The 27369-nt window shown below is 66.0% G+C and overlaps 5 protein-coding genes across 7 annotated transcripts; 3 read left to right on the top strand and 2 right to left on the bottom strand.

Moving 5' to 3' along the window:
- Nucleotides 1-781: 781 nt before the first annotated feature.
- Nucleotides 782-12524, bottom strand: NACA (nascent polypeptide associated complex subunit alpha). 2 transcript variants are annotated; one of them, XM_072847545.1, is made up of 8 exons: nucleotides 12334-12422; nucleotides 11726-11797; nucleotides 2989-3074; nucleotides 2784-2861; nucleotides 2111-2257; nucleotides 1655-1783; nucleotides 1147-1269; nucleotides 782-910 (listed from the first exon to the last, which is right to left on the bottom strand). In XM_072847545.1, the coding sequence occupies exons 2-8, from the start codon at nucleotides 11793-11795 to the stop codon at nucleotides 896-898; spliced, it is 648 nt and encodes a 215-aa protein (XP_072703646.1). In that variant the 5' UTR covers nucleotides 11796-11797; nucleotides 12334-12422; the 3' UTR covers nucleotides 782-895. The 2 variants fall into 2 exon arrangements, with proteins under 2 accessions (XP_072703646.1, XP_072703645.1); XM_072847544.1 differs by lacking the exons at nucleotides 782-910; nucleotides 1147-1269; nucleotides 1655-1783; ... (1 more) ...; nucleotides 2784-2861; nucleotides 2989-3074 and adding exons at nucleotides 3083-7782; nucleotides 8686-8739 and having other exon boundaries at nucleotides 12334-12524.
- Nucleotides 12525-12798: 274 nt separating this feature from the next.
- Nucleotides 12799-15787, bottom strand: PRIM1 (DNA primase subunit 1). The gene is made up of 13 exons (XM_072847585.1): nucleotides 15627-15787; nucleotides 15182-15339; nucleotides 14955-15061; nucleotides 14783-14856; nucleotides 14432-14568; nucleotides 14307-14365; nucleotides 14121-14230; nucleotides 13926-14017; nucleotides 13699-13843; nucleotides 13543-13612; nucleotides 13379-13464; nucleotides 13201-13299; nucleotides 12799-13086 (listed from the first exon to the last, which is right to left on the bottom strand). The coding sequence occupies exons 1-13, from the start codon at nucleotides 15727-15729 to the stop codon at nucleotides 13067-13069; spliced, it is 1260 nt and encodes a 419-aa protein (XP_072703686.1). The 5' UTR covers nucleotides 15730-15787; the 3' UTR covers nucleotides 12799-13066.
- Nucleotides 15788-15872: 85 nt separating this feature from the next.
- On the top strand, nucleotides 15873-18929 carry LOC140644578 (retinol dehydrogenase 16-like). Of its 2 annotated transcripts, XM_072847563.1 has the most exons (5): nucleotides 15873-15904; nucleotides 16333-16752; nucleotides 16892-17150; nucleotides 17866-18029; nucleotides 18198-18929. In XM_072847563.1, exons 2-5 carry the CDS (start codon nucleotides 16437-16439, stop codon nucleotides 18413-18415), a joined length of 957 nt encoding a protein of 318 aa, XP_072703664.1. In that variant the 5' UTR covers nucleotides 15873-15904; nucleotides 16333-16436; the 3' UTR covers nucleotides 18416-18929. The 2 variants fall into 2 exon arrangements, with proteins under 2 accessions (XP_072703664.1, XP_072703663.1); XM_072847562.1 differs by lacking the exon at nucleotides 15873-15904 and having other exon boundaries at nucleotides 16230-16752.
- Nucleotides 18930-19431: 502 nt separating this feature from the next.
- LOC140644577 (retinol dehydrogenase 16-like) lies at nucleotides 19432-21527 on the top strand. The gene is made up of 4 exons (XM_072847561.1): nucleotides 19432-19857; nucleotides 19996-20254; nucleotides 20685-20848; nucleotides 20940-21527. The coding sequence occupies exons 1-4, from the start codon at nucleotides 19542-19544 to the stop codon at nucleotides 21167-21169; spliced, it is 969 nt and encodes a 322-aa protein (XP_072703662.1). The 5' UTR covers nucleotides 19432-19541; the 3' UTR covers nucleotides 21170-21527.
- Nucleotides 21528-23456: 1929 nt separating this feature from the next.
- On the top strand, nucleotides 23457-27059 carry GPR182 (G protein-coupled receptor 182). Its single transcript, XM_072847556.1, has 2 exons — nucleotides 23457-24559; nucleotides 25790-27059. The coding sequence occupies exon 2, from the start codon at nucleotides 25798-25800 to the stop codon at nucleotides 26890-26892; it is 1095 nt and encodes a 364-aa protein (XP_072703657.1). The 5' UTR covers nucleotides 23457-24559; nucleotides 25790-25797; the 3' UTR covers nucleotides 26893-27059.
- Nucleotides 27060-27369: the final 310 nt, after the last annotated feature.

Genomic DNA, 27369 nt, shown 5'->3' with positions numbered 1-27369 from the left:
GCCAGCATCGCCCGCTTATTTCCTCTCGGGCTTCTCACTGGCTGCCTGTGCCGCCATGTCGCTCATTGGCTTTAACGAGCTGTTCCAGGGCCCAGTTTTTATGGCACAGGGCAGAAAAAATGCTGCTGAACGGCAGCAAGGTGCCCATTTTCCCAGCTCCAGCCTCTGCATTTCGTGAGACTTGGGGCCGTGGGTGGGCGGACGTCAGCTCGCTCCCCTGCGAGTGGGGGAGACAGAGGGCTGTGTGCAAACGCAGCTTCCCGGGTAAGCACCAGCTTCCCGTGGGCCCGACCAAGCGCAGCCCCTTCTGCCGCTCGGCCCTGCCGCGCCGCGCAAATCCAGCAAAGCAGCAGGTTGAAAAGGCAGGACCGCACCCGGGTGAGCCTCAGCCTGTCTTCCGATCGGACCGGAAGGTGTGCGATGCCCTGGTCCACCCGTCCCACAGCTGCAGGGGAGCGACGGAGAAGCCCACGGTCACGGAGGGGAACCCCCCAGGGGGTGAAGGAGGTGACATCCCGCGGCAGACCCCTCGCCTCCCGTCACCTACAGAGGGAGATGGCCTAGGCTGAGCCCAGCGTCCCAGGCCTGGTGCCGACTCTGGGGCTCGCGGCCAGCCGACCTTCGGGACAGGAAGGAAATGAGGGAACGGGCAGGTGTTCTTCCGCTGGGGTGGGTCGGGACAGGGTATCAGGGCTGAGATCTTCCCGGGAGGAAGGCTCCACCCTGGGGCCTCGGCTACCAGGGAGGGGAGGGCAGCAGAGCCAACAGGGAGCTGCAAGTGTTTCACCAACAATAAGCCACAACTTTTATTAATTGATAGAAATAGTACAAATTTTAAATTTAGTCGCATTTTACTCTTCTCTGAAACACCAAAAAAGGGTTCTCCCTCTGGCAGCTACATCGTCAACTCCTGCAGAGAGAAGCAAGGCGCGTTAGGAGCCAGCCTTGCCGGCGGCACAGAGCCCCACAGCCCGGCCTCCGACCCACGGAGGGAGGAACGTCCCTCCGCTCGCGACCCCGAGCTCACGCCCTACTTGCAGCAGCGGGGAACCACGCACTGCACGTCTCCCCCCCAGGGACGTCCCACCGCAAACCGTTGTCCCTCCGCCCCGGGCGCCCGGCCTGCCCAGCCAGGCAGACACTCACCATTATAGCATTTACAATATCGTTACTGTTGTTCTTCAGGGCACGGACTGCCTTCGCTCGCGACACGTTCGCCTGGGACATCACCAGCTCGATGTCTTTCACCTCGACGCCGGTTTCGTCAACCTAAAGGAGACAGAGCCCGGGATTCATGCCAGCCCGATGCACGGTTTGCTCCGTGCCTGGCAGAGGAAAATGGTTTTGTCTGGATTGGGGCGGCTCCCGCTCAGGCCACGCAGACGGAAGCTGGGAGGCAAGACCGGGCACTGCCCAGCCCTGGGGACAGTCCCCTGGCAGTGCCCGGGACTAGATACTCCGGGGAAGGACCCTGCACTCTCCCTTTGCCATCACGGCGAAGACATGCACGAGGGAAAAGAAAACCACGGGTCTTAACACAAACTCCAGATGCTTCGCAGGACGCGCATTATCACAGCGGGCCTGCAGCCCAGCGGCCGGCTCAGGTCCGCAGTGAAGCGCCCAGCCCTGCAGAGACAGGCTGGGGACGGTGTACCTCTTCTTCCTCGCTCTCCTCCTGCACGGTGGGGGTCTGTGTGTTTTCCTGGATGTTTGAAACAGCTTCTCCTTGCACTTTGAACTTTTCGGCAGCTGCCAGCTGGGCCTGCTGGGACAGGTCTTCAATCTGGAGGAGGGAAGAAGCGTAAGTGAGGCCAGCCTGGCGCAGAGCTGGATGTCAGCACACAGCCTCAAAGAGCCGCAGCTGTGCTCCCCGCGCTGCAGCAGTGCCAGCACATCGAACGGCTCTGCCGCACAACCCAGCCGGGAAGCCAGCCCTCGGTGTGGACCCTGGGCCTAACCACATCCCTCGGGGGGACACACAGCAGCTGGGACCCGCCGGCGGCAGCCACGGCACACAGGTGGCAAAGAGGAACCCTGGCTAAGTGGCCTGTGGCCCCGCTGCCACGAGCATGGATTAACGTGGCTGCCAGACACTACACAGTCAGCTCACCTTCGCTTCGCCAAAGACTATGTAGGTGTCTGACGCTGGGCTCTTGTACACGTCTGGCTTTGTGATGACAAAGAGGATGTTCTTAGATTTCCGGATGGTGACTCTGGTTACTCCTGTCACCTGGCGAAGGCCCAGTTTAGACATTGCCTGAAAAACATGAGAGAACGGTAAGCGAGGGAAAGAAGAGTTACTGAGACAGCCCAGCCCGTGAAAAGACGCGTCCACCCATCTGCTCTCCAGAGACCCGGGTCCAATGATCAGTGCGCTCACGCCAACAGAAACATGCATTTTACTGCTGCAGAGAAGCATTCCCGGGCCTTTAGCCTGACACCGTGCTGGGAGCCTGGGAGGGAACTCTCTAGTCCCAGGACTGGCGAGATCCATAGCACGACCTCGAGCCGCCCCAGACACAAGGATTTTGCCTGTGAAGGGGACATCCCCCTGCCTGGGGGCCTGACAAGGGCAGAAAGTCGCACAAGCCTCTCTCCGCTCCCAAACACCCGGCTGCTGCCATACAGGGGCGGGAGGTGAGGAGCTGCAGCCCTGAACAGGGTCCATGGGGCGAAGGCCCCAGCACGCAGGGGCACCGGCCAGACCCTGAGGCAAAGCTCAGCTGTCCACGGGCAGCCTGTTTTCTCCATACAGGTTTGGCCCATCCACCATCCCACCTCACCTTCCGTGCTTTCTTTTCACTCCGGCTCTGTTTTGCTTTGCTAACGGGTTCTTCATCTATTTCAGCTGCTGCTGCAAGCTGCAAGGAGAGAAAACAAGAGGCACCCATGAGAATCCCAAGGCGGCGGTGGTGGACAGCACCAGCAGGGATCCTGCTCTGCCGCTGCTGGGTGCAGGGACGTGTGGGCGCGTGCCACCTGCCCTACCTGTGCCTGCTGTGTTGTGGCCTGTGTGGAGTCTTGCTCTTCAAGCTCTGGTACAGATTCATCACTGTCGGACTCTGTTCCGGACCCTGCAGAAATAAACACGCATCACTCTTTCCAGCTCAGGTAGGTCCAGGGGACACAGCAAGATCTAAGAACCACACTGCTGCGGTGCAGCTTTTGCTGCTGGGGGTTCCGGGCGCTGACCGTTTCCAGTCAGCATGGTTAAGCACTATCTGGTGGAAGGCGCTCTCCCTGCAACCCCCAATGCCACCAGCGGCGGGTGGCACAAGGGCCTCTTCCAAGCAGTCTCACCGTGGTGGAAGCTCCCCTACGGTGCGGGGAGAACCCGCACCAGGAGCTGGCCCAGGCTGGGCCACAGTCCTGCCGGGTCAAGGAGCACCGCGGGTGTCCGGAGGCTCGCTCTGGAATGCCGAGTCCCCGGGAGGCAGCCCCAGCCCGAGTCGCTCCCCCAGTCTGAGGCACCGCACCGGCCAGTGTGGCAGCCCGGCTCGAGGAGCGCAGGGCGGCACTCCCTGGGCGGTGAGCCAGCAGCAGCCCGGTGCTGACAGGGACTCCCTCGGTTCCCCTGGAACCTGTTCAGGCAGCAGTGAAGCTGAGGTTGCAGGAGCTCAGACACACGGCACAGAAACGAGACCCAATTCACCGAATCCGCAGGGCTGTTGCACCTTTCCATGACTGCACTACAGGGGACGATTTGCAATTACGTTGAAAACCCCCATCAGGGAACGGCATCTTTGGATGCTCAGGTTGCCTCCGTGCCAGGTCCTGAAAGCTGCCAGAGCCGGGGAGGCTCAGAGGGCTGCCAGCTCCTGCGCCACTGCTGCAGTGCCGCCATTAGCTTGTGAACCACGGCACAGCCGTGTCCGACCACACGGGAGTGAACGAAGCAGAACCAGGCGTCTCCAGCCTCAGAGGAGGCCAGAGGGTGACGCCGCCGCCCTCTCATGCAGCCATTACCTGAATTCAGTCCTGTTTCCTTCCCTGGAAAGGGCCTCTGTGCCCATGGCCACGCTGAGCACGCAGGAGCCCTCGGTAAAGCTCTCTGCAGGCTGTCGGTGCGTGCCCGGGGGATCCCAATGGTTCAGGCAGGCAAAGGAGTTTCCCCAGAGCGCAGGGACGGGCCTGTTTTGGCACCAGCACTGCCCACAGCTCCCCTCTGCTGGCGGACAGACACGGGGAAAACCACAGCGGACAGCAGACACACACAACGGGGTACAGGCACGTGGCAGCTCTTCCCAGAGCCTCAGTGTGAAGCCAGCTCAGACAACAGTCGCAGCGCCCACGCCACAAACCACACCGTGCTCCGTGCCCGAGAACACGCGTTAGTGACACCGACCCGCTGGCACTGGACCATGCCGAGCCCTGACCTGTCCGATCCCGTGGCCGCGGGGCATCTCCCCTCCCCGTTCCCCGGCTCACCGGCTGCTCGGGCAGGTTCAGCTCAGTCTGGCATGGTTCAGGCCTGCCTCCGCCGCAGCACTTCCACAGACTACTTGTCTAGACCGACGCACCAAGCGACGTAGGGGCGCCTGGGCCTCGCCTACGGGTTAGTATCCAGTGGGCAGCCAGTGACACTCCATGCACACGGCAAACCAAGGTGGCAAATACCCTTGTCATTCTTCAGGACAGGCTGCTTAGCCGGAGGAGCAGGGGCCTCAGCGGGGGCCACGGCTGCTCGGCGAGAGAGGTCCACCAGGATGGGCTGCACCGGCGGCTCGGCAGCGGGCAGCTCTGGGGGGATCAGAGGCGGCAGGTCGTCGTCGTCGACGGCAGCGCTGACAGGGGCCGGGGCCTTCGAGGGGGGTTTGGATGGGGGTGGGCACGGGGTCAGCTTGGCAACCTTACTGGGAGGGGTCTGCTTCTTTGTGGGGGGAGCGCTTGGTGCAGAAGAGGCAGGTGGGGGGAGGTTACCCGCTGGGGCAGAGCCAGGAAGGCCGACTTCTGGTTTCTGGGGAGCAGGGGCAGCACGATCGGCCGATGGCTTCAGGGGGGCACCAGGAACCCCCGGGGCTGGGGCAGCCGTGCCTGGAGCAGGAGCCGGTGTGCCAGGTGCCGGGGCAGGGCCTGCCGGGGGAGCAGCTGGAGCCGGCGGAGCTGCAGGAGCTGGCGTGGCTGCAACAGGGCTCTTGGGAGGTGCTTTGGCCGCAGGAGGGGTGGCCAGAGCTGGGGGAGCCACCAGCACTGGAGCAGCAGGGGCAGAGGGAGCAGATGAGGCAGCAACGGGGCTGCTCTTCAGAGGCTTTTTGGCCGCAGGGGGGGCAGCTGGAGCCGGCGGAGCTGTGGTAGCTGCCGTGGCTGGGGCAGAGGGAGCAGCAACAGGGCTCTTTGGAGCTGCTGTGGCTGCAGGAGGGGCAGAGGGAGAAGTCGGGGCAGTGACCGGGCTCACAGGAGCCGCTTTGGCCGCAGGAGTGGCTGGAGCTGGTGGAGCTGCCATCACTGGTGTGACAGGCGGGGAGCTGGCAGGGGCAGAGGGGGCAGACGGGGCAGTGACGGGACTCACAGGAGGCAATTTGGCTGCAGGAGGGGCAGCTGGAGCTGGTGGAGCTGCTGGAGCTGGTGTGGCAGGGGCAGAGGGAGAAGTCGGGGCAGTGACTGGGCTCACAGGTGCCGCTTTGGCCGCAGGAGGGGCAGCTGGAGCTGGTGGAGCTGCCGGAGCTGGTGCGGCAGGGGCAGAGGGAGAAGTCGGGGCAGTGACTGGGCTCACAGGTGCCGCTTTGGCCGCAGGAGGGGCAGCTGGAGCTGGTGGAGCTGCCATCACTGGTGTGACAGGCGGGGAGCTGGCAGGGGCAGAGGGGGCAGACGGGGCAGTGACAGGACTCACGGGAGGCGATTTGGCTGCAGGAGGGGCAGCTGGAGCTGGTGGAGCTGCCGGAGCTGGTGCGGCAGGGGCAGAGGGAGAAGTCGGGGCAGTGACTGGGCTCACAGGTGCCGCTTTGGCTGCAGGAGGGGCAGCTGGAGCTGCCACCGCTGGTGTGACAGGCGGGGAGCTGGCAGGGGCTGAGGGGGCAGACGGGGCAGCAATGGGGCTCACAGGAGCCACTTTGGCTGCAGGAGCTGGTGCGGCAGGGGCAGAGGGAGAAGTCGGGGCAGTGACTGGGCTCACGGGAGCCACTTTGGCTGCAGGAGGAGTGGCTGGAGCTGGTGGAGCTGCCATCACTGGTGTGACAGGCGGGGAGCTGGCAGGGGCAGAGGGGGCAGAGGGAGCAGTGACGGGACTCATGGAAGGAGATTTGGCTGCAGGAGGGGCAGCTGGAGCTGGTGGAGCTGCCGGAGCTGGTGCGGCAGGGGCAGAGGGAGAAGTCGGGGCAGTGACTGGGCTCACAGGTGCCGCTTTGGCCGCAGGAGGGGCAGCTGGAGCTGCCACTGCCGGTGTGACAAGCGGGGAGCTGGCAGGGGCTGAGGGGGCAGCAGGCACAGGAGCTGCCGGTGGGGAGACAGGGCTCGCTGGAGCTGCTTTGTCCAAAGCAGCCGTGGCCACTGCTGGTGCAGCACTGGGAGCTGGTGCAGCACTGGGAGCTGCTGCTGTTGGTAGCCCTGGGGGAGATGGGGCAGCTCCCGGAGAGGGTTTGGACAGGGCAGGAGCGATGGGAGCTGCCGCAGTGGCAGGCACTGCCCGAGGGTCCGGGCTCCCAGGTGTCCTGGCCACAGAGGGAGGGACCGGGTCTCCCACAGCTGGAGCCACAGGGGCAGCAGCAGGGGCCAGCGGGGCAGGGCCCACAGGACAGGTCTTGGCAACAGAAGGAGCAGCTGGAACCAGCGGAGAGACTGGAGCACCAGGGGTTGGGCCCTGTGGGGCAGCAGCAGGACTCCCAGGAGACATCCCAGCTGGCACCAGAGGGGCAGGGGGTGACAACGGGGCCAGGGCCATGGGGGCAGCCAGGAAGACAGGCGGAGAGATGGCACCAGCCAGGGCTGGGCACTGGGGAGGAGCGAGGGGGGCCAGGGGAGAGTCAGGGGCTGGGGCTTGGGGAGAGGCCAAAGCAGAAGCCAGCGGGGAGGAGGCAGAGCTGCCAGGAGCCACTGGCACTGCCAGGGGAGCCACTGGCACTGCCAGGGCAGCCGCTGCCATGACAGGGCAGAGAGGGGCTGCCGCGGGAAAAGGGGGAGAGCCCAGGCTCTGGGCACAAGCTGCGGCCTCGGGAGGCGCAGCAGGAGCAGGCAGGAAAGTGGGGGATGCCGGCGGGGGAGATGCCGCAAGGGGAAGGGAAGGGGTTGGTGGGAGAGCAGCCGGGGCTGCCCCAGCGCTGCGGGAAGGAGCAGGGGCTGCCGAGGCTGCCACGGGGGCAGGGAGAGGGGCCTGGGCTGCAGCTCCTGCGGGGCTCAGAGGGGCGGCAGAGGGGGCAGCTTCCACAGGAGAGGCAAGAGCTGCAGGGAGAGAACCAGGGCTCACACCAGGGGCGAGGGGGGCCACCATCACTGCGGCAGGAGCAGCAGCTGGAGCAGGAGACACTGGGGCCAGGAGTTCCGGACACACCGGGCTAACGGGGGCAGGCCCTGGAGATCCCGGGGCTGCAAAACCCATCGGGGACTGCGGAGCTGGAGCTGGAGGAGGGGAAGTGGTAACTGGGACCTGCAGAGCTGGCGCAGGGAGCTGGGGGGGAACAGAAAACACGGGGATGGCTGCAGCTGGGACCACAGGGGGGGAAAAGGGGGCCGGGGGACCAGCAGGGGCAGGCAGAGCCACGGCAGGGCTGGGTGGCTCCGCGGGGAGAGCCTGGCCTGCAGGGCCAGGAGACGTAGTCAGAGGTGGGGAATGAGCAGCATGAAGAACAGCTGAAGGAGAGAAACAGAGTGAACCAATGAGAGAAGGGAGAGAGGGAGGGAGGGCAGGAGAAGGCAGCCTGCCCAGCACAGCCAGCCCCGTCCTGGCCCTGGCCTTCCCCCCAGCCTTCGTGCCCGGCTTCTAGAGCAGCAGACGAACGTCCGCCTGACCAGCCAGGTCCAGCACAGACCACGACATTCATCTGCCTCTAGAAACCGGCACTGATCTTACAGAAAACGCTGTGCCGGTGTGTGAGCTAGCTGATGGACACAAGTGACAGAAGAGAAAACCCGATGCCAGATTAGTACTGCCACCGCAGGTTTCCTTGTTTAGAGCAGCGGTGGCTGAAACCCTGGCATGGCAGGAGGTGGCACCTGAAACGCCAGGAAGCCCCAGGGGCCAGGCAGGCAGGAACCCGATGGGGCCAGCACAGGGGGCAGGCTTCGCTGCCAGCTCTGCGCTTGGCTCTTCCCTACCAAAGGGGTTGCCACAACCTTCGTGGAGCCCTGAAGGCCCAGCCAGACCCCCAGCGCTGCTCCTGAGCCCGGGAAATCGCATCCCGGGCCGGCAGGAGCAGGGGTGTGACGAGAACCCACCCAAGCATGGGAAGGAAAAGTCAAATCTAATGCATCGGCATGCGTAACTGTTCCAGGAGCGCTCTGGCAGAGGCCAGCCCCCTCCCTCCAGCCCCGGTGTGACACAGGCAGGCCCTCCCGGCAGGCAGGCACCCTTCGGGGATGGGTGGTGGCATGGCTCACTCACACCAAGGGGACAGGACCCTGAATCTTGGCTCCTGCGCCGTGACCTGCGCTCCCCTGTGCAAGCTGTTAGGGTTAATGTAACTGCAACCACCCAGAACAGCAAACTCTGGTTAATGCGGCACACGAGGTGTTAACGAGGAGGGTCCGGAGTACCTGGCGCTGTGACAGGAGCGGTAACAGGGGCTGCGGGAGGAAGGGTGGCTGGAGCTGAACGGGCGAGAACAACAGTTTATTAAGAAAAGTCCCGCAGACCAAGAGCGCACAGCCGCCTCCAGCCAGCGCCCGGCTATTCCGAACGCCATTCCAAACGCCAGCGATCAAAGGGAAGCACTCAGGGAAGAGGCGCGGTCAGAGCCAGGGAGGGCAGCACTGGTCCGACCAGTGTAACCAGCACCGCTGCCGGTCAGGAGAGCAGAACCGGCCCAGCCACATGCCCGCCCCTTGGCAGCTCCAGCCCCATGTGTCAACCCTGAACCAGAGGCAGCACGTCCCGGCACGTCTGCCGGCAGGGACGGTGAGGGGAGTGCAGCCGGGCTGGCTGCCGAGAAGCCACCGACAGCTGCGGAGCCCAAATCACAGGCCGGTTTACAGAAACCGCGTCACGTCGAGGGAGCAACAGATCTCCTTCCACTTCCACACAGGGAACTGGCTCTCACGGCTGCAGCCACATGCAGCTCTGCACGGGTCACCCACCGACCCACAACAGGGCCGGCCCTGCCTGTGTGTCCGCTGCCCCTGCCCAACCTCTCCCACACTGCGATCGGGGCTAGGTCACAGGCTCAGGTCCTCACCTCGCTACCATCTGGAGCAGTAACATGCGTGTGGAACTCACAGCAGCCTCCTCTGTGGGGGACGTCCCTTTCTCTGCCCCAAGGACAGTGGCCCAGCAGATGTTTCTAACACCCCATTTCCCCAGCCTACCCCAAAATGCAGGGTGGTGGGAGGAGACGGGCACCGGCCTGGAGCTGGGCAGCCGCTCAACGAGCGCTGGACATCGGTGCCTCGTGCCAACAGGCCAGTGCGTGCCAGGACGCTTCCTGCTCCAGGGAACCTACTGGTGCCTCAAGAAGGAGCAACAACCCCTGCCAAGAGCCAAACTGGTCCCGAGCCCTTCACAGCACAGGCTGCACAGACAACAGCTTTCTCTGGAAAGCTCGTTTACCCCTGCCAGCTCTCTCTGTTCCTCCTCCATCTCCACCGACACCTCACCAGCACCGTTTGAGGATGTTCCTGCAATAAGCACATTATTTCCAATTCACCACTTCTCCACTGACAGCCCCACCTCTCCTGTGGCCACCTCCGCAAAGGAAGGCGAGACGCAGGACTCTTGAAGAGCACGTATAATTTTTAAGGGATGCTTAAACCAACGGGGCCGCAGAGCCTCCCGCAGCCTGGCTGTGCATGCCTGAAAGCTGAAGAAGGTCTCAGTACTGCTGAGACCACTCTGCTCAATCTCACGAGTTTTCCACGGACCAGCCGTCCTCCGAAGAATAAGATGAACGTCAAAAAAACTGCCTGATAACTCTCACCCACGGGGCAATTGCTAACCCTGCGCCAGCACCCCCAGCTCCCGCTCCTCTTGCGCTGCTGGATCTCAGAACAGCCGGTTCAGCAGAGAGGGGATAAACACGACAGCCCCTGTGCTCGCACACACCCTTCGCCTCCACCCTCCGCCTGCAGATCTACCTGACCGCTCCCACGAGCCCCCACAGCTGCTCCGGCCTCTGCAGCTGCCCGTGTTGCTCCCCCAGGAGCCCCCCGTGTTCCCCCAGAGCTGGGGGAGCAAGTACTGTAACAGCATTTTCTCTCAGCACACACTGCCCACGGCCAGCCTCTACCGACCTACGTGTGCTCCATGAGATCGTTAGAGATTCCAGAGCAGCAGAGCTTTGCGAGGAAAAAAAGCAGGAGTTGTCGCCCAAGACTGAGAGAAAAGCTGTCCCGGGAAGACGGGGGGACGCTGGGAAGTGGCCCCACCGCAGGAATCCCAGCTACGCCTGGAGAGAGACCAAAAGTACAGCAGCTCCCTGGGACCTGACAGCACAGCTGTCGTGCCGACAGCCATCACTCAGCCGCACCAGGCGTGGGGGGCCGCTTCCTCCCCAGGGAAGCTTTCTGCCAGCACCTCCCAACCGTTGGGAAGCCCCGAGTTCCCTCGTGGTCCCCAAATCCAATGTGCCCTTCAGACAGACCCCCGTTCACTGTTGTGCATCACGTGGCTGCCCCAGGCCAGGTGACAACGCCTGGTCACGTATTCCTGCAGCGCGTCCCTGCGCCTCGGGGCAGAGACGCAGCCAACACGGGCGGAGCATTCGCCAACCGGACTGCAGCACCCGGGACACCTTCAAGGGAGACAGGCAGCGCAACAGGCAGCGCAACAGGCAGCGCAACAGGCAGCGCAACAGGCAGCGCAGGCTGGAGACCAGCCCCTGCTGCACGGGCACAGGAGCTCACACTCGCCTGCCTGGGCCTTTCTGAGCTGCCCCGAGGCCCAGCACCAGCCCCCCCCGGACGGCATGAGGCCGGTGCAGCAACACTCCCCGGCCCCGCTGTGACTTTCCAACGCAGAGACACGCGTCATCTTCCCAAACCCAACCAGTTCCAGGGCGCAAAGGGATTAACGTCTGTACACATCCCCGACTGTCCCCGACCTGGCTACGGCCGTTTTCCTCCTGTTCCCGCTGCTCCAACACTCAAATCCGTAACGGCAACGTACAAACAAGGTACGGCGTTTGGCCGACATAATGCTCTCCCCAGTAGCTTGGGGCGCGAGAGGCTACAAACCACGCGCCTTCAGTCGCGTTTTCTGTAGAGATAACCGATACGTTTTTGGGTGACAAACTACAGAACAAATAAAGATTTCTTTTGGCCGCAGCAAGCAGCACGACGATCCGGAAGCAGAGAAGGGGGCTTAGGCCGCGGAGCGGATACCCCAAACGCCCCCGGGGTAAACGGACAAGACCCACGCTGGCGTCACGCAGCACCCGCCGCCACCGGGTCCTCGCCCACTCTCCCGCCCCCCGGCCCTGGCACCACCGCTCCCGCTTCACCCCGAGCCCCCGCCTGAACGCACCCGGCGGCAGGGGACACCGGGTCCGACCTTCCCCTTCAACGCGACTGAGCACCCAGAGGCCGCGGGGACGGGGACGATGCCCCCGCCAGCCCGGTCCCCCCCGCCAGCCCCCCGCCTCACCTGTCTCAGCCTGCGGCTGCGGCAGCTCCTGCTCCGTGGCCGGGACGGTTTCTGTAGCTTCGCCGGGCATTTCTGGGGAAAGGGAGAACCCAACAGGCCCGGGCTCGCCGGGGCTCCGGACGGCCCGAGCGCGGCCACCGGGCGCCGGCAACTCGCCCTTCCCAAAGCCACCCGCGAGTCCGCTGCCCAGAGACGCCGAACGCCTCCCGCTACCGACAGGCCTGCGAAGACGGCTCAGCCGCCCGCTCGGTACCGGACAGCCCGGGCCCAGCGGGCCCCGAGCGCCGCACGGCACGGGCCGATCCCGCTCCCGCCCGGTGCTGCCAACGGGGCTTCCCCCCGCCGGGCTGCGGAGCTGGCCTCCCCCGGCGGCCCGGCCCGGGCCCTCGGCCGCTCTGCCCCCCCCCGAGCGGGCGGCCCCCTCCCGGTGCGCGGGGCCGTCCCCGTCGGCCTTCCCGGCGCGACCACGGCCCCAGCGGCGGCCTCGGCCGGGCCGCCGCCACCCTCCCTCCCGGCCCGGCCGCAGCCCGCGAGCGGCGGGCAGCCCCCGCGGCAGCCCCGAGCCCCCGCGGCGGCGGATGGAGGTGGATGGCGGCGGCGGGACTCACTGTGCGGGGAGCAGGGCCCAAGATGGCGGCGGAAAGAGACCGAGCGGCTGCAGGCGCGACTTCCGGGAGGACGAGCACTTCCGGGGCAGGGGGCAGCGCCCCGCCCGCCCGCCCGCCCCAACGGCCTCGCTCCCCCGTTCCGGGCCCCGTCCGGGCCGGGCGGCGGCAAAGGGGCCGGGCCCCCCAGGTGTGGGGCAGGGACCTCCGTGGAAACGGCGCTGGGGCCCCTCCGGGCGCGGGGCTGAGGCGCCATGAACGTGCGGCCTGGCCCCGGCTGTGGGGCAGGGACCCCCCCGGTGCCAGCAGGGACCCGGGGGCAGGGGTACAGGGGAAGGGGCGCGGCGAGCCCCCGGCCGCAGGGCAGGGGCAGGACCCCCGGCTCCTCCCCGCGGGGACGGGGCGCGGACACGGCCCCGGCCCCGGGCCCCCTCCCGCCTCGGCGCGTCCGGGGCGCAGGCACGCGGGTGACCAGAGACATTTAATGGTTTTTGCGTAGAAAAGGTACAAAATGGGGGAAGGGCCCGCACGGGGCCCGCGGGGAGCGGGGCTGGGAGCCAGCGCCGTTCGGCTGCTGGCTGTCGGGCTCCCTGCTCCGAGGCACCGGGACCCCCGTGGCCGGCGGAGGCAGCGATGGTGGAGGCGACGATGGCAGAGACGGCGACGGCAGAGTCAGTCCCTCGGCGGCCCTGCGGCAAGGACCGGGGCTGCCACCGCGGCCCCTGGCAGCGAGGCCTCAGAAGTCTCCTTGCAGGTCTGCAAAGAGGAGAAACGGCAAGTTTTACAGAAAAAGAAGAGCAGTTTCTCAGAGCCAGGGGGTCCTCCTGCTTCGGGGTCCCCCAGCCGGCTGCATCCCTGCCTGGCACTTACCGCTTCTCCGGAGCAGCTCTCCCCTCCGGGTGCGCTCCATCTCCTCCACAAACTGCTCGAAGACCCGCACGTAGGGCGCCAGGCTCGTCTTCTTGTAGTCTGCAGGATTCGGGGAGCTGAGCAGGAGCGGGAGCAGGCAGTGGGGAGCCCCCTGCACCCCGGCCTCAGCCCCGCTCACCCCGCGCACGGCGCTTCGGCTCTGTCTCCCCGCCGTCCTCCTGCTCCTCGTCGTTGCCGGCCGCATCCAGCTCGTGGCACAGGGAGCTGCGGGAGATGGTGGGACGTGGTGGGGGGCTGCCGGTCCAGCCGGGACCCCCCGTGATGCCAGCCCTGCTCACATACCTGATGGTGGGGACAGCGAATGGGTCAAACTGGTCCAGCCTCTGCAGATCCAGCGGCACCGAAATGCGACCTGCAAGAGAGGGGAGTCACCGCCGGGGGGGGGCCCGGCCCCGGGGGTCCCCCTGGGGTGCCTCCCCCGCAGGCCGCCAGACCCACCTGTTTTGGGGTGGACGCTGAAGGGGCTCTTCAGCAGGTGCCCGACGCCTTTGCTGACGTTGATGTCGAGGCGGGGGAAGCAGTACTGCAGCATGATCTCCCAGTCCGCGTAGCACGGCGTGCTCTTCCCAGTCCCTGCTGCCCGCTGTGGGGACAGGCGGCTCAGGGGACAGCGGGGCGGGTGGCAGCGCCTGGCCCCCGCCCGGGGCAGCTCCACAGCCACTCACCCGTGTCCGTTCCATCCTGCCCTTCAGCAGCTCCCAGCGCTGCACTGAGTCCCGCTTCTTGGGGAACTCGCCCTGCAGCGGCTCGCGGTGCTGTGGCTGGCAGTCAAGGCCGATGGCGGACACTGCCGACCCCGCTCCCCCTGTGCAGACCCTCCCTCCGGGCCCAGCACGGCGGGGCCGCTCCAGGAAGGATATCCTCCGGGACGAGGGCCAGCACCTTGTCCCAGCTCTCCGGGCCGCCCAGGATGTCCTGGCCCACCAGCGCGTACGCCTCGAAGTACTTCTCCACCACGCTGACCGACCGCCTGCGGAGCAGCGGGGAGAGGCTGAGCACCCCGCGGCCGGCGGCTGCGGGGGCCGGGCAGGGGGCTCTCCACCGACCTGATGAAGGGGTGGATGGGCTCGGAGAGGTTCACCTTCTTCACGGTCTCCGCTCCGCCCTGGGGGGACAGAGGCGGTCAGCCTGGTGGGGTGGGCAGGGGGTGCCCGGCCCTCTGCGCACCCACCTTCACCAGGGTCAGGTACTCCACGGCAGCCGCCCGCAGTGCCGGGGACCACTTCCGCACCGCGTCGTCGCACACCCAGCAGTGGACGCCCCTCCGGCCCGAGTACACCCACAGGCGATGCTTCATGCCCAGGTCCTCTGCAGGGGGATCAGAGGGGCTATGGGAGCAAGTCGGGACGGGCCGCGGCATGCGCCCAAGCCTGGCAGCGCCGCAAACCCGCCGGGCACCAGCGCGTCCTCTGCTCCCCCCGGCCACCCCGTGGGGTCTGGGTGTTGCTGCGGGGCAGAGCGTACTCTGGGCGCGTCCCCGGTGCACGAGGACAGGGGCCACGCGGGTCCCCGAGACCCTCACCCACGAGCGCGCGGTCAATGACGCGGACGGCGATGGTCATCAGGGTCCAGCACTTGGAGCAGATCTCGGCCGAGCTGGAGGCAGAGCACGGCGGGTCAGGCCGCCGCCCCGTGCCCCCGCAGCCCCCTCCTGGCCCCCTATTCCGGCTCCTGCCGCGAACACCCCTGGGAACCTGCAGCACATCCGGACGTCGTCATAGTCCGTCATGTCGATGTCGAAGACCAGCTCCTTCTCCTGCGGCTGGAAGGCCCCCAGGCGCACCGTGTTGTGCTGGTTGGGCTGCAGGACGGGACGGGCTCAGCCCCGGCCAGGGACCCTGCGAGCCGGGAACCGCATCCCGCCGGGGCCGGCCGGTGCCTGTGCTCGCGGCTGGGGTGCCCGGGCGGGAGCGGGGCTCACCCGGTGGGAGTAGACAGCCCCGATGTCGATCTTGTAGGGGTTGGTCTTCTGCAGCTCCCGCTCCAGCTCCTGGGGGCTGCCGAAGGACTGGAACCGCACGTAGACGTCGTCCCGCAGCGTGAAGGAGAACTCCCGCAGCTGGAAGTAGTTCCTCACCACTGCGGGGGCGGGGGCGGGGGCGCGGGCGGGTTGGGGGGGGCCGCCCCGACGCTGCCCCGAGGGCCCGGACCCCTCCCGCGTGTTTCCCCCAAGCCCCCTCGCTGCACCCTGAGCCCCCCCATCACGGGCGCCCCCAGCCCCCCGTTCCCTGAACCCCCGCGCTCCCCGGTGCCCCGGACCCCGCTCAGCGCATCCACCCGCCGCCGCCGGCCCCAGCGCGGCCGGGACCCCCCCGCGCCCCGGGACCCGGTATCGCAGCCCCGGCGGTGCCCCCCGCCCCGCTCACCGCCGCCGTAGCCGAGCCAGCGGCCGTAGGCGCCGTGCGGGAAGAGCCGCCGGTAGAAGACCGGGAGCAGCTCGGGCAGCGCCGCCGGCTCGAACCGCGCCATGGCGGGAGGAGGCGGCAGGAAGCGGGGGGGACGGGCGCCCGGGGCCGCCGGGAGCTGTAGTCCGGCCCCGGGGCGCGGGGGCGGGGGGAGCGGGGCGGGGCGGGGTCTCCGCGCGGTTCGGGACACGCGGGGGGGGCCGCAAAGCGCCGGGGGGGCCCGGGGCGGCAGCGCAGGGGTGCGGGTCCGGGGGGTCCGGGGAGTCCCGGGGTTCGGGGGGGCCCCGGGGTTCGGGGGCCCCGGGGTTCGGGGGGCCCGGGGCGGCAGCGCGGGGCTGCGGGAACCCCCGGGCGCTGCCCCGCGCCGGGTTAACGATTTCCCGGCGGCCGCACGGCTGCGACCGGACCCGACCCGGAGCGGAGCCCCGGGGCCGATGCAGAGCCCGGGGCAGAGCCCGCAGCCCCGGGGCCGGGCGCCCGGCGGGCTCGAGGCGGCAGCACCGCCACGGCACCGAGCCCGGCACGGGCCGGGGCGAGGCCCGGGGGGGGGGGGCGGAGCGGCCGGGGGAGGGCGCGGCCGCCCCGCAGCGCCCGGCGGCCCCGCGGCCTCTCTGCGGCCGTTGCACCGGAGCCCGAGCCCGCGGCCGCGCTAATTAATCATTGACAGCGCGGCAAGGTCGGGCCGGAGCCGCCCAGCCGCCGCGTCCGCAGCGCTCCCGGTCCCGCTCCCGCTCCCCGGACCACTCCTGCTCCCGGAGCCGGGGCCCGAGGATGTGGCTGTACGCGGCGGCGGTGCTGGTGGGGCTGTACCTGCTGCGGCGCTGGCACCGGGAGCGGCAGACGGTGCCGAGGCTCTCGGAGAAGTATGTGCTGATCACGGGCTGCGACAGCGGCTTCGGGAACCTGCTGGCACGGCAGCTGGACGCGCGGGGCCTGCGGGTGCTGGCCGCCTGCCTGACCGAAACAGGGGCCGCGCGGCTGCGGGCGGCCGCCTCGCCGCGGCTGCAGACCGTCCTCCTGGACGTCACCTCCAGCCACAGCATCGCCGCCGCCACTGCCTGGGTCCGGGAGCGTGTGGGTGACCGAGGTAGGACGGGGCGGTCACCCCCATCGCCGTCCCCATCGTCGCCCCCACCGCTCCGCCAACCTGTGCCGGCACAGCCGGTGCCGGAGTGGGGCTGTTGGGCAGGGGAGCAGCCCCGGCTCACCCCGTCCCCTCTCCCCAGGGCTCTGGGGCCTGGTGAACAATGCAGGGACCGCCATCCCCACCGCCCCTAACGAGTGGCTGACGAAGGACGACTTCGTCAAGGTGCTGGACATCAACCTGGTCGGCCTCATCGAGGTGACGCTGAGCCTCCTGCCCCTGGTGAAGCGGGCGCAGGGCCGGGTGGTCAATGTGGCCAGCGTGATGGGCCGCATTTCCTTTTTCGGCGGGGGGTACTGCATCTCCAAGTTTGGCGTGGAGGCCTTCTCTGACAGTCTCCGGTAAGTCCGTGTGGCAGACGCCGCCTCTGGTTTCCCAGTTTGCTTTTCCGGGCTTCAGCCAGCACAGCCTCTGTCTGTCAAACCCCTTCCCCGTGCAACCGCGAGTGAGCGCAGGCAGAGTTCGTTTTAGCTGCTGCCGAAGCGCGAGAGGAGGGTCTGCGGGGATGCTTAACGGGTGGCCCAGACATCAGGACACCTTGTGCCACAGTTACGGGACTTGGGTCCCACGGGAGCAGTCTCCTGCCCGGGGGATCCTCACCTGCCGCTGGCAGCCCCTGCTCTGCTTTCAGCCAAGCTCACGCAGAGGCAGCCCGGGGGATGGGAAGGCAAAGGGCTTGGCATTCCCCCGCCTGATGACTTCCCAGCGGCAGGGAGGCTGTGGCCACGCTGGCTGGCACCACCTGCCCCCGCACTGAGCCTCCCCCATTGGACCTTGCCCCCGTACCAGGTCCTGCGGGCAACGGCCCCGCGGTCCTGAGGTTTGCTTTGGCCCCGTCCCGTCCAGAGTCAGCAGACGTTTGCCCACACGCCACCTCGGACACGCGCCGGGACTGGCGCGGGGCCCGCTGGGGTGGTCAGGCTCCCCACCGTACCTCCGGTACAAGGCTGCCGTGCGTCCCGCGTGAGAGCCGGTGCCCACGCACGGCCCGTGCCAGTGGGCGGTGGGCGCACTCGGGTGCTGCTCCTGCGTCCCATGGGGCTCGATCCCTTCTAGGCTTGAGATGCACGGCTTCGGGGTGAAGGTCAGTGTGATCGAGCCAGGCTACTTCAAGACGGCGATCACCAGCATCGAGAACCTGGAGAAGAATTTTCTTTCCATCTGGGAGAAGCTCCCGGAGGAAACCAAAGCGAGTTACGGGGAGAATTACTTGAAGGATTGTAAGTACCTCACCTAAAGGTTAAGCAATGCTGTTTCTCTCCTGATACAAGGCACATCCCCGGGGCCATGGGGTGTCCCACCGCCCCGTCATCCCACCGAGCCATTTGGCTGCATTCGGCCCGAGGGTCTGAGCCCGGCAGCCTGACTGGTGCTTTCTGCCTCCACAGTTTTGGTAGCGCTCAGGAAGATGCAGAAGAAATGCAGCTCCAACCTGACGCTGGTCACAGACTGCATGGAGCACGCGCTGACCAGCCGCTTCCCACGCACCCGCTACTCCGCGGGGTGGGACGCCAAGCTGGTCTACATCCCTCTCAGCTACCTGCCATCAGCCCTCACGGACATCGTGTTTGCCTGGTCCTACCCCAAACCTGGCCGGAAAGCCTAAGGCAGGGACGCGGCATAGGCAGCCGACAGGCAGCAGCAGCCAGGGCCCAGCAGCGCAGGGTGGGATCCAGCTTCGCCTGCAGCCGAGGCCATGCCAATAGGTTCCTGAATTTCTAACTCAATGTCTGTCTCACAACCTGCTGTTCTCTGCTAGCAGACCGGTTTGCTTCTGAATAAAGACAGCTCCTCCTCCCCGCCTGGCAGGGCTTGGTTTCAGCCTCAGCTGAGGCTGCGGCACTGAGGCCGTGTCCCCGCTCCTCCAACGGCACCAGCACTGCCGCCGGCTGTGCCGTGCCATGCCACGGGAGCTGCCGCGGTCTCCGGCCATTCCCCCGAGTGCCTGCTCCGTGCAGGGTCCAGCCCCCGCCGGGGTGTGAGAGCTGCACTCGCCCGGGCCGATGCTCCAGGAGTTCACACATGACTAAAAACCAGACCCGTACAAACCTGGGCAGATTTCCCTCTGGGCACAGGGCTGGGCAGCCTCTGGTCGAGTCCTCCTCTTCCTCCTCCTCGGTGCCCCTCGAGCATCCCGAGCAGCGCCTGTTTCTGTGCACGGCTCTGCCGACCTGCAGCGCCTGGTCAGTGACGCTGCCCCGCTCCAGCAAACCATGCCCGGGCATCGCTGCAGCTGGGGACGCCCCTTTGCCTGTGTCCAGGCTTGCCCCGGCAGCTTTGGTGCCTCCTCCTGCAGGGCCCATCCCGGGGTGAGGGGACGAAGCCATTGTCACCCGCCGGACCAAAGCCAGGCAAGCACAGCGCAGCCGGCGAGAGGGAGAAGTCCGGGGCCGGGTGCTGCAGACTGTGCCTGGGGAGTTCGGCCAAATCTGGCTCCGTGGGGCAGCTGGATCCACCCTGCAGCACAAACGGCCATTAAAGGCTGAAGCAGCGCTCCAGGCACACAGAGCCGTGTGAGGCAAGGCTGTGAATTGCAATTGAGAGATGCAAAACTTTCTCCAGGTGCTGCCGCAATCCTCCAGCGTGCCCCAGAGCGACGCCGGCACCCGGCTCTCCCACCAGCGCTGCCCAATGCACGGGCTGGGGCTGGTCCTCCACACCGGCCTCTATATATACAGCATGAATGCGGACTGGGCAGAAGGCTGTCGCTGAGCCGGTGCCAGTGCCCGAGGATGTGGCTGTACGCGGCGGCGGTGCTGGTGGGGCTGTACCTGCTGTGGCGCTGGCACCGGGAGCGGCAGACGGTGCCGAAGCTCTCAGAGAAGTACGTGCTGATCACGGGCTGCGACAGCGGCTTCGGGAACCTGCTGGCACGGCAGCTGGACACGCGGGGCCTGCGGGTGCTGGCCGCCTGCCTGACCGAAACAGGGGCCGCGCGGCTGCGGGCGGCCGCCTCGCCGCGGCTGCAGACCGTCCTCCTGGACGTCACCTCCAGCCACAGCATCGCCGCCGCCACCGCCTGGGTCCGGGAGCATGTGGGTGACCGAGGTAGGACGGGGCGGTCGCCCCCATCGCCGTCCCCATCGTCGCCCCCACCGCTCTGCCAACCTGTGCCAGCACAGCCGGTGCCGGAGCGGGGCTGTGGGCAGGGGAGCAGCCCCGGCTCACCCCGTCCCCTCTCCCCAGGGCTCTGGGGGCTGGTGAACAATGCAGGGACCGCCATCCCCACCGCCCCTAACGAGTGGCTGACGAAGGACGACTTCGTCAAGGTGCTGGACATCAACCTGGTCGGCCTCATCGAGGTGACGCTGAGCCTCCTGCCCCTGGTGCGGCAGGCGCAGGGCCGGGTGGTCAATGTGGCCAGCGTGATGGGCCGGCTCGCCTCCTTCGGCGGCGGGTACTGCATCTCCAAGTTTGGCGTGGAGGCCTTCTCTGACACCCTCAGGTACGGCGGTGGCAGCCACCGGCAGCCCCTGGTGCTCTCCCATGCCGGGGCTTGTCTGGCAGCTGGGCACACGTTGGCAGGCGCCGGCATGCCGGGCGGCTCTGCCCTGCTTTCCCCACACAGGGTTTTACGTTGCACCCAGTTACATCCGTCCCCGTAGAGGAGAGCAGCACTGAGCCAAGGTGGGGGATTACGAAACACCAACGCAGTCGCCCACAGGTTGGGAAACTGGGGCACGGCTGGAGTAGCAGTTGTGCAACCAGAGGAAGGGTTTCAAGAAACCCTCGAGCAAGGAGAGGGCTCCCCTGCACCCACCCGCCCGGGGGGGTCACAGGCTCCCCCTCGCCCCGCGTGGCTCAGTGCCCCCCAGCCCCTGCTTGCCTTGGGACAGCGGCTCCGTCCGCAGGGCTGACAGCCCGTCCCCGGCCAGGCGCGAGATGCGTCCCTTCGGGGTGCGGGTTTCCATCATTGAACCGGGCAGCTTCCGGACGGGGATGATCGACCCCGCGACGGTGGTGAAGGGCTTCAGGCACATCTGGGACCGGCTCCCGGCAGAGACCCAGGCAGCCTACGGCCACCATTACCTGGAAACCTGTGAGTACGTCCCCACACGGCCCCGGCACTCCCCGGTGACCCCACCGCTGCCAGCGTGCCGGGCTGGGCTGATCCCCCTCTGCTCACCCAGATGCCAAGAGCACCGTCCTGCTGCACCGCCTGAGCAGCTCCCGCCTGTCCCACGTCACCGGTGTCATCGAGCACGCGCTGCTCGCCTGCTTCCCCCACAGCCGCTATGCGGCCGGCTGGGACGCCCGGCTGGTCTTCCTGCCACTCAGCTACTGCCCGGCCTGGCTCACCGATGCCACCATCAGCCTCTTCCTGCCCGTCCCAGCCAGGAGGACGCCCGAGAGCCCCTGAGGACGGCTGCCGGACCAGGGACGTGGACACAGCGCCCGTGGGCACCCACTCGCCTTGGGCCCCTGTTAACGTGCTCAGTAAAGCTGGTGCAAAGTGAGGGGCTGCCTGCGGTGAACCCCAGCCTCGGAGGTGTCCGAGAGCCGCCTGGCCATGGCACTGGGTGACCCACTTGACCAGGGCAGCCATGACACTGGGGGGGTCCCTGCCAGCCCGTGGCAGGTCCCCGGCTGCAGCCGTGGCCCCGGAGACATCCAAGCTGCAGGGCAGGATCGTCTCTGCCCCCGCAGCCCTCCAAGGGGCTGGTGGTCATGCCAGGGGTCCAGCTCTTCCTCACAGTCAGAGGCAGGGGCCAACCTGCACCCACTGGCACGGCCGATTGTGGTGGCAGGGCCATTGTAGGTGCCAGCAGTGCTCTGGCTCCCTGTCACTGCCTCATGCTGTAGGGATGCTGCTGCCCCGGGACCTGGTTAAAGATGTTTTTCCCTTCAAGCCTGCAGCTTTCTGCAGCACCAGCCCTTGGGCCCTCTGGGCTCACAGCTCCCTCTCCGAGGAGAGGTGAGAGCAATCACTCTTTGCAAAGGTCCCCAAAGCCAGTTCTGCTTCACACCAGCTCTGCCGGGAGCTGCAGGGACCCCCCCGCTGCCACATCCTGCCTTTTCCCCGCATTTGCGCAGCTCAGGCTGCGGGGCCTTTGCTCCTCAGCTCCCCATCTCCTCCCTCGCTGCCGCACAGGTAAGCCAGAGAGCCGGCTGGAAACGGCTCCGTCCTCCCCCACTGCTCGGGGGCCCTTCAGCGCCGGCGCAGCCTCCCCTCCCCTGCAGCCTCCCAGCTCCTCCATGGGCGACCTCGGGCTCAGCTCTGGCAGCTGGCGCTCCCTTCCCGGCACAATGCCGGCAACGCGCGGCCCGTTGTCCACAGCCTCCTCTGGCAGCGGGCGGTCAGGTCCGGCAGAGAGAAAGCCGCAGCCGGTTGGGTCCAGCTCTCGGCGTGGCTGGGGCAGGCTCGTCTCTCAGCTCTGCTGGAAAAGGTGCCACCATTAACCAGCCTGTGACACTGCCAGCACAGGGAGCCAGGCGTGCAGGCGGTGACTCATGCATCGTTCATACCTCTAATTAAGGGCTGATTAGCGATGAGTAGCTGGGGGTTAGGTCCCTGAGGTTGTGCACTTGCCTGCAGGACAAGCGCAGTGTTAGCAGCAGCCCCGCTCCCACCAGCGCCGCGCCGCTCCTGCGCGCTGAGCCCACGCAAGACCAAGACCCCCCCGGGCTGCGATGGAGCTCGAGGGGGACGAGGAGCTACAGCAGGACGGGACGCAGCACATAGGGCCCCTGTGCAAGCTGCATTACAGCTTGCCGAGCTGCTTCCCAGCCAAGAAAGCTTTCCTAAACGCTTTACTCGGCTTAGCAAACTGGTAAGACATCCCCAGCAGCCCCCACGCGTCACGTTTCAGGCCCGTGTGTCCCCGAGGGGCCGGGCTGCGGCGTGCTGAGCTGCCGGGAGGTGACACTGCGGCCTCGGCTGCACCTGCCCGGGGACGCCTGCGCCCACGTCCCTCCAACAGCGTCCCAGGCTGGCGCCGGCTGCCCAGGGAGGGAAGGGCAGGAGAACAGCAGATCCCCGGCGCTGCCACGGCCTGAAGCCCACCTTGCTCCGGGTCCGTGCTGCCCCCTCCCCCCCGGGCTGGCGGTGGCCGGGAGGGACCCGGCACCCCTATTTCACCCTGGAGCGAAGCACTGGCAGGTGGAGAAGGAACTGGCCAGGCTCCTGAGGTGCCATTATCAGTCTCTCCTCTTCACCTTCCCGCATGCCATCCATCTGACCCCTGATCTGCCGGGCTCCGAAGGACCCGCTCAGATTGAAGCGGCCACTTTGCAGAGAGGAAGCGGCCTTTTCCCACTTATCTCCAGGCAAAGCGGGGCACAGGACCCTTAGGGAGGCTGGTGGCTCCTGGGCACACGTTCGGGTACCGACAGCCTCAGAGCACCCTGAGTGTCGCAGCAGGGATGGGACAAGGGGCTGAGCCGCCTGTCCCGCTCCCCACGGCTCGGCTGGCTCGGAAATGCAACCAGCTCTCAGACCTCACCGTCCCCGCTGGGATTGGCAGCCCCTGCGCAAACCCTGACGGCAAAGGTTTGCAGCACCCAGGTCGTTCTCCATCCAAGAGTTCGGTGTGGAAACTTCCCGACCTGTTAAATACAAACAGAATGGCATCCCTGCCTCCCAGAGGAGGCAAAGCCCCCCAGCCACAGCAGAGCGGCCCTTCACGATCCCCCGCGGCCCCCGTCCCGCGGCCCCCGTCCCGTGGCCGAGCTGAAACGCGCCCTGTTGTGCTCGGGGCGAGCACAAAGCTGCCGAGTTCCTGTTTGCAACCCGGGGCCTCAGCCCCGCTGGGGCTGGGTACCTGCGCGCAGGGTCACCGGCGCCGGGCTTGTTGTTGTGAGACCTGACTTATCAGTGCCCTCGTGCTTCCCCGCTCCGGCCGTGCCTTCCTTCCGAGCCGATTGTTGATCACAAAGTCTTGTCTGCACTTGAAAAGGAGATTTCCTGCAATTGTTTTGCAGGACTTGCAGCTTGAGGCAAATTTTTCTGCCTATCAGCCCCCTCCCCAGTGCCAGGGCAAGGCTCAAGCCCGCTCCCTTCCCCTGCAAAACCGCGAGGCAATCAGGGCTCGATGATTAATTGCTGTCCGGCCAGAGGTGTTTCTGCGGCGATAGCCATCTGCCATCGACTCCTGCGACAGCTCGGAGCGACGGGCAGTGCTGACCTGGCAGAGACGTTCAGCTTTTGGCCCTTTTTCCCCCAAAGGAAACCCTGAGCTCGCCCCGGCATCGCGTGAACATCAGGGACAGTCAATGGCACGTTCGCTTTAACCCACCCTAAAGCCTTGGGACTGCCAGAGCCGGGGGACACCTGCCCCAGCTGGGTCCATCCCAGAGGATGCATTTTCCCCTCCTGCCTACAGTCACAGCGGGACATGGGCAGGATTCAGCCCCCGAGACCAGTGGGGCCGCAGCAGCCAGGTCCCATGGGAGTGACAGCGGAGGGGACCCGCCCAGGGGGACCCCGAGGAGCCCCGCTTCATCCTCAGGCACCCACAGCTTTGACACCGACACCTGCCCGGGGCCTCTCCGCGCCCGTCCCCAGCCCCGCGGCAAAATCAAACGAGAGCCGAGTCCTGGGGCTGGAAATCGAGTCAAATGTCAACCACGCTGGGCTGTCTCAGGATGTCGGACCACGGCGGTCATTTCCTGCTGGGAAGCAGCCAACAAGCCCACCCCGAGCTCTGTGCCGCTGCAGCTCTGCTCTCCCAGAGGCGCGCGAGCCGCTGAGCCGAGAGGATCGTCGTGCTCCCCGAGCAGCCCCTCCGCGCAGCCCTCGGCTCTGCCACCGGTGAGCCAACGCCTCTCCCTCCCCGGCTGCATCTGCCTGTCCCCTCTCCCACCGGCCTCTCTCGGGACCTGCAACTTGGTGAGGGCGGGAGGTCAAGGTTCCTTGGGACGGGGGGCTCCAGCCCCGGGGGCTCCTTCTCCTCTCCTCCATGGTTTCGGGAGCGGGCGGGTGACAGCCATTTGCCACAGGGCTGATGCTCTTGCCGGGTCCCCGGCTCACTGGGCTCCAAGTGCCGCGGAAATGCCCCAGTGGCACTGCACGCTCCTCTGGCTTTCCCGGGGGAACGGCTGGTCTTGCGAGCTCTTCCAGCGGCAGGAGGCTGAACGGGGTCCGCGGCATCTTCGCCGTGCGGATGCAGCTGTGCTGGGATTGGAGCTCTCACACTTGGGGCAATAAAAGGATGTTAAGGTCAACTGCATTTCCCTTAAGTTTATAATTTTGTCACCTACTTGGAAGTCCTGACGGCTCCCAGCCATGCAGCTGCGAGACGGGCAGAGCGAGGGCGGCCGGCTGGGTTTATAAGGTGACCACACACCAAGGGCTCAGGTTGGGGACAGGGGCTTGTCCGCTGGCACAGAGTTGAGCAGACGCGGTGGCTGGCACGTTTAATGGTCCGGGTGCCTGCCCGCGCTCCGGATGCCTCGCAGCTGGTTGCTGCATGCAAGCGGCAGAGCCGGGGCTGGGATTCCCACAGGCTGCATGGTGGCAGGACCTCAGCTCCGGAGGTGTCGGGGGGACAGCACGAACCTCGGCGGGGGGGCTCCCACCCGAAGGTTGCTGTGCTCCCGGGTCGTCAGCTCCGTTTCTGCAGTGACGGATGTTGCTGAGCCTTGGGGCTTGCAGGCGCTCTCACCTGGGCTTCGTCCCTCCCCTCCATCAGTCCCCAGCACTGCTTGTCCCTGGTTCCCGGCCTCGGCTGACCAGGCTGTGGGACAGGGGACAGCCACCACCTGCAAGCACGTGTGGGTGAGCAGGTGGCTGCTGTTTGTGGCTTGCATTTTCCCTGGGACGTGAGGTTATCGTCCAGTGTGGATACAGCATCTTCTGAGGGCTGATGTAGGAATTCACCATAGGAATAAAAACTGGATTAAAAAAAAATACAGACGGGTACTTCCAGAGCCCCCCACGAGGACTGAGCTCTGACAGGAGAGATTGGCTGCTTGTGTTTTCAATCTCTCTGGCTCAGTGCAGGCGCTGAGCCACAACCCAGTGCTTTCCCTTTCCTTGCAGCTACCAGGATGGCTGAGGCGACCACTGCCCCCACTGAGACGCACACTCTCCTGAACGAGTACGGCGATTACCACAACTGGTCCGAGCTGTTCCACCTCCTGAACTACACCTACACCTTCTGCGAGTTCAGCCTGGATGAGAACGTCAAGCGGGTGATCCTCTTCATCCTTTACCTGGTCATCTTCGTGGTGGGCTTGGTGGAGAACCTCCTTGTCATCTGGGTCAACTGGCAGACACGGGGCAACAAGAGCTTGGTCAACCTCTACATCATCAACATGGCCATTGCTGACCTCGGCGTGCTGCTCTCGCTGCCCATCTGGATGCTGGAGGTGATGCTGGATTACACCTGGCTCTGGGGCAGCTTCCTCTGCCGCTTCACGCACTACTTCTACTTTGCCAACATGTACGCCAGCATCTTTTTCCTCACCTGCCTAAGCGTGGATCGCTACGTGTCCCTGACCAGCTCCTCCCTCTTCTGGCGTAAGCACCAGCACCGCGCACGCCGCATCATCTGCGCCTGCAGCTGGGTCTTGGCAGCAGTGATCCCATTCCTGGAGGTTGCTCACATGCAGCTGGTCAATACCGGAGAGCCCATCTGCATCTTCATGGCCCCCTTCGAGACCTATGATGAGTGGGCGCTGGCGGTCAGCTTGGCCACCACCACCATTGGGTTCCTCATCCCCTTCCCCATCATCACCATTTTCAACATCCTGACGGCCAGGTTCATCAAGCGCACCAAGCCGGAGAGCAGGAAGCACTGTCTGCTCATCTATGCCTATATCGTCGTGTTCCTCATCAGCTGGCTGCCCTTCCACATCATGCTCACGCTGCTCACCCTCGATGGCAACCACATCATCCTCCACTGCACCTTCGCCCACTTCCTCTACTTCTTCTACGACATCATAGACTGCTTCACCCTGCTCCACTGTGTCATTAACCCAATCCTCTACAACTTCCTAAGCAAAAACTTCCGCAGCAAGCTCATCTCTGCCGTGGTTAAGTACATCCCCAAAGACCAAGGCAGCCAGAAGGGCGCAGACAATTCCTCCTCCACCACGCAGCACTCCATAGTCATCGCAAAGGACAACAACCCTCCCAATTAAGGGGGATCCGACTCTCCCAGTCATCGCTGGCAAGTGGTTGCGGGGGGGCAGCTCCCGGCACTCACTGAGGTCAGCAAGATTGTTTTTCCTGGTGATAAGCAGACACTTTGCTTTTACACAACACTTCTTGGCTGGCCACCTCCTGTGCTCTGAAGGCAGGGCAGGGTGCCAAACGTGAAATGAGATGGTGCAGGGAGCTACAGACATCTTGCCTCTGATGTGCTGCTGTATCAGATCTATTTAGCTAAAGAAAGAATAGGAGAAAGAGATATTTCCTGTTTTCCAAAAGAAAGACTTGCAGTAATAAAGTGCATTACTCCGCCTGCTCAGAAGTCTGAACGCAAATCCGGCCCCTGGGACCCGACCCCCGTGCCCCCCCGAGCCGAGGGGCTGGGGGCACACCATCCTCCTTTCCCTTCACCACGAGTTTTTCTGCAGCCCCCGACTTTCACTTACACGTGTGCTCCGGATACACCG

Source organism: Ciconia boyciana, chromosome 27 (genome assembly GCF_034638445.1).
Source record: "Ciconia boyciana chromosome 27, ASM3463844v1, whole genome shotgun sequence".
Lineage (NCBI taxonomy): Eukaryota > Metazoa > Chordata > Aves > Ciconiiformes > Ciconiidae > Ciconia > Ciconia boyciana.
Note: the sequence above shows the minus strand (reverse complement) of the source record. Positions and strands in the feature narration are given on the sequence as shown.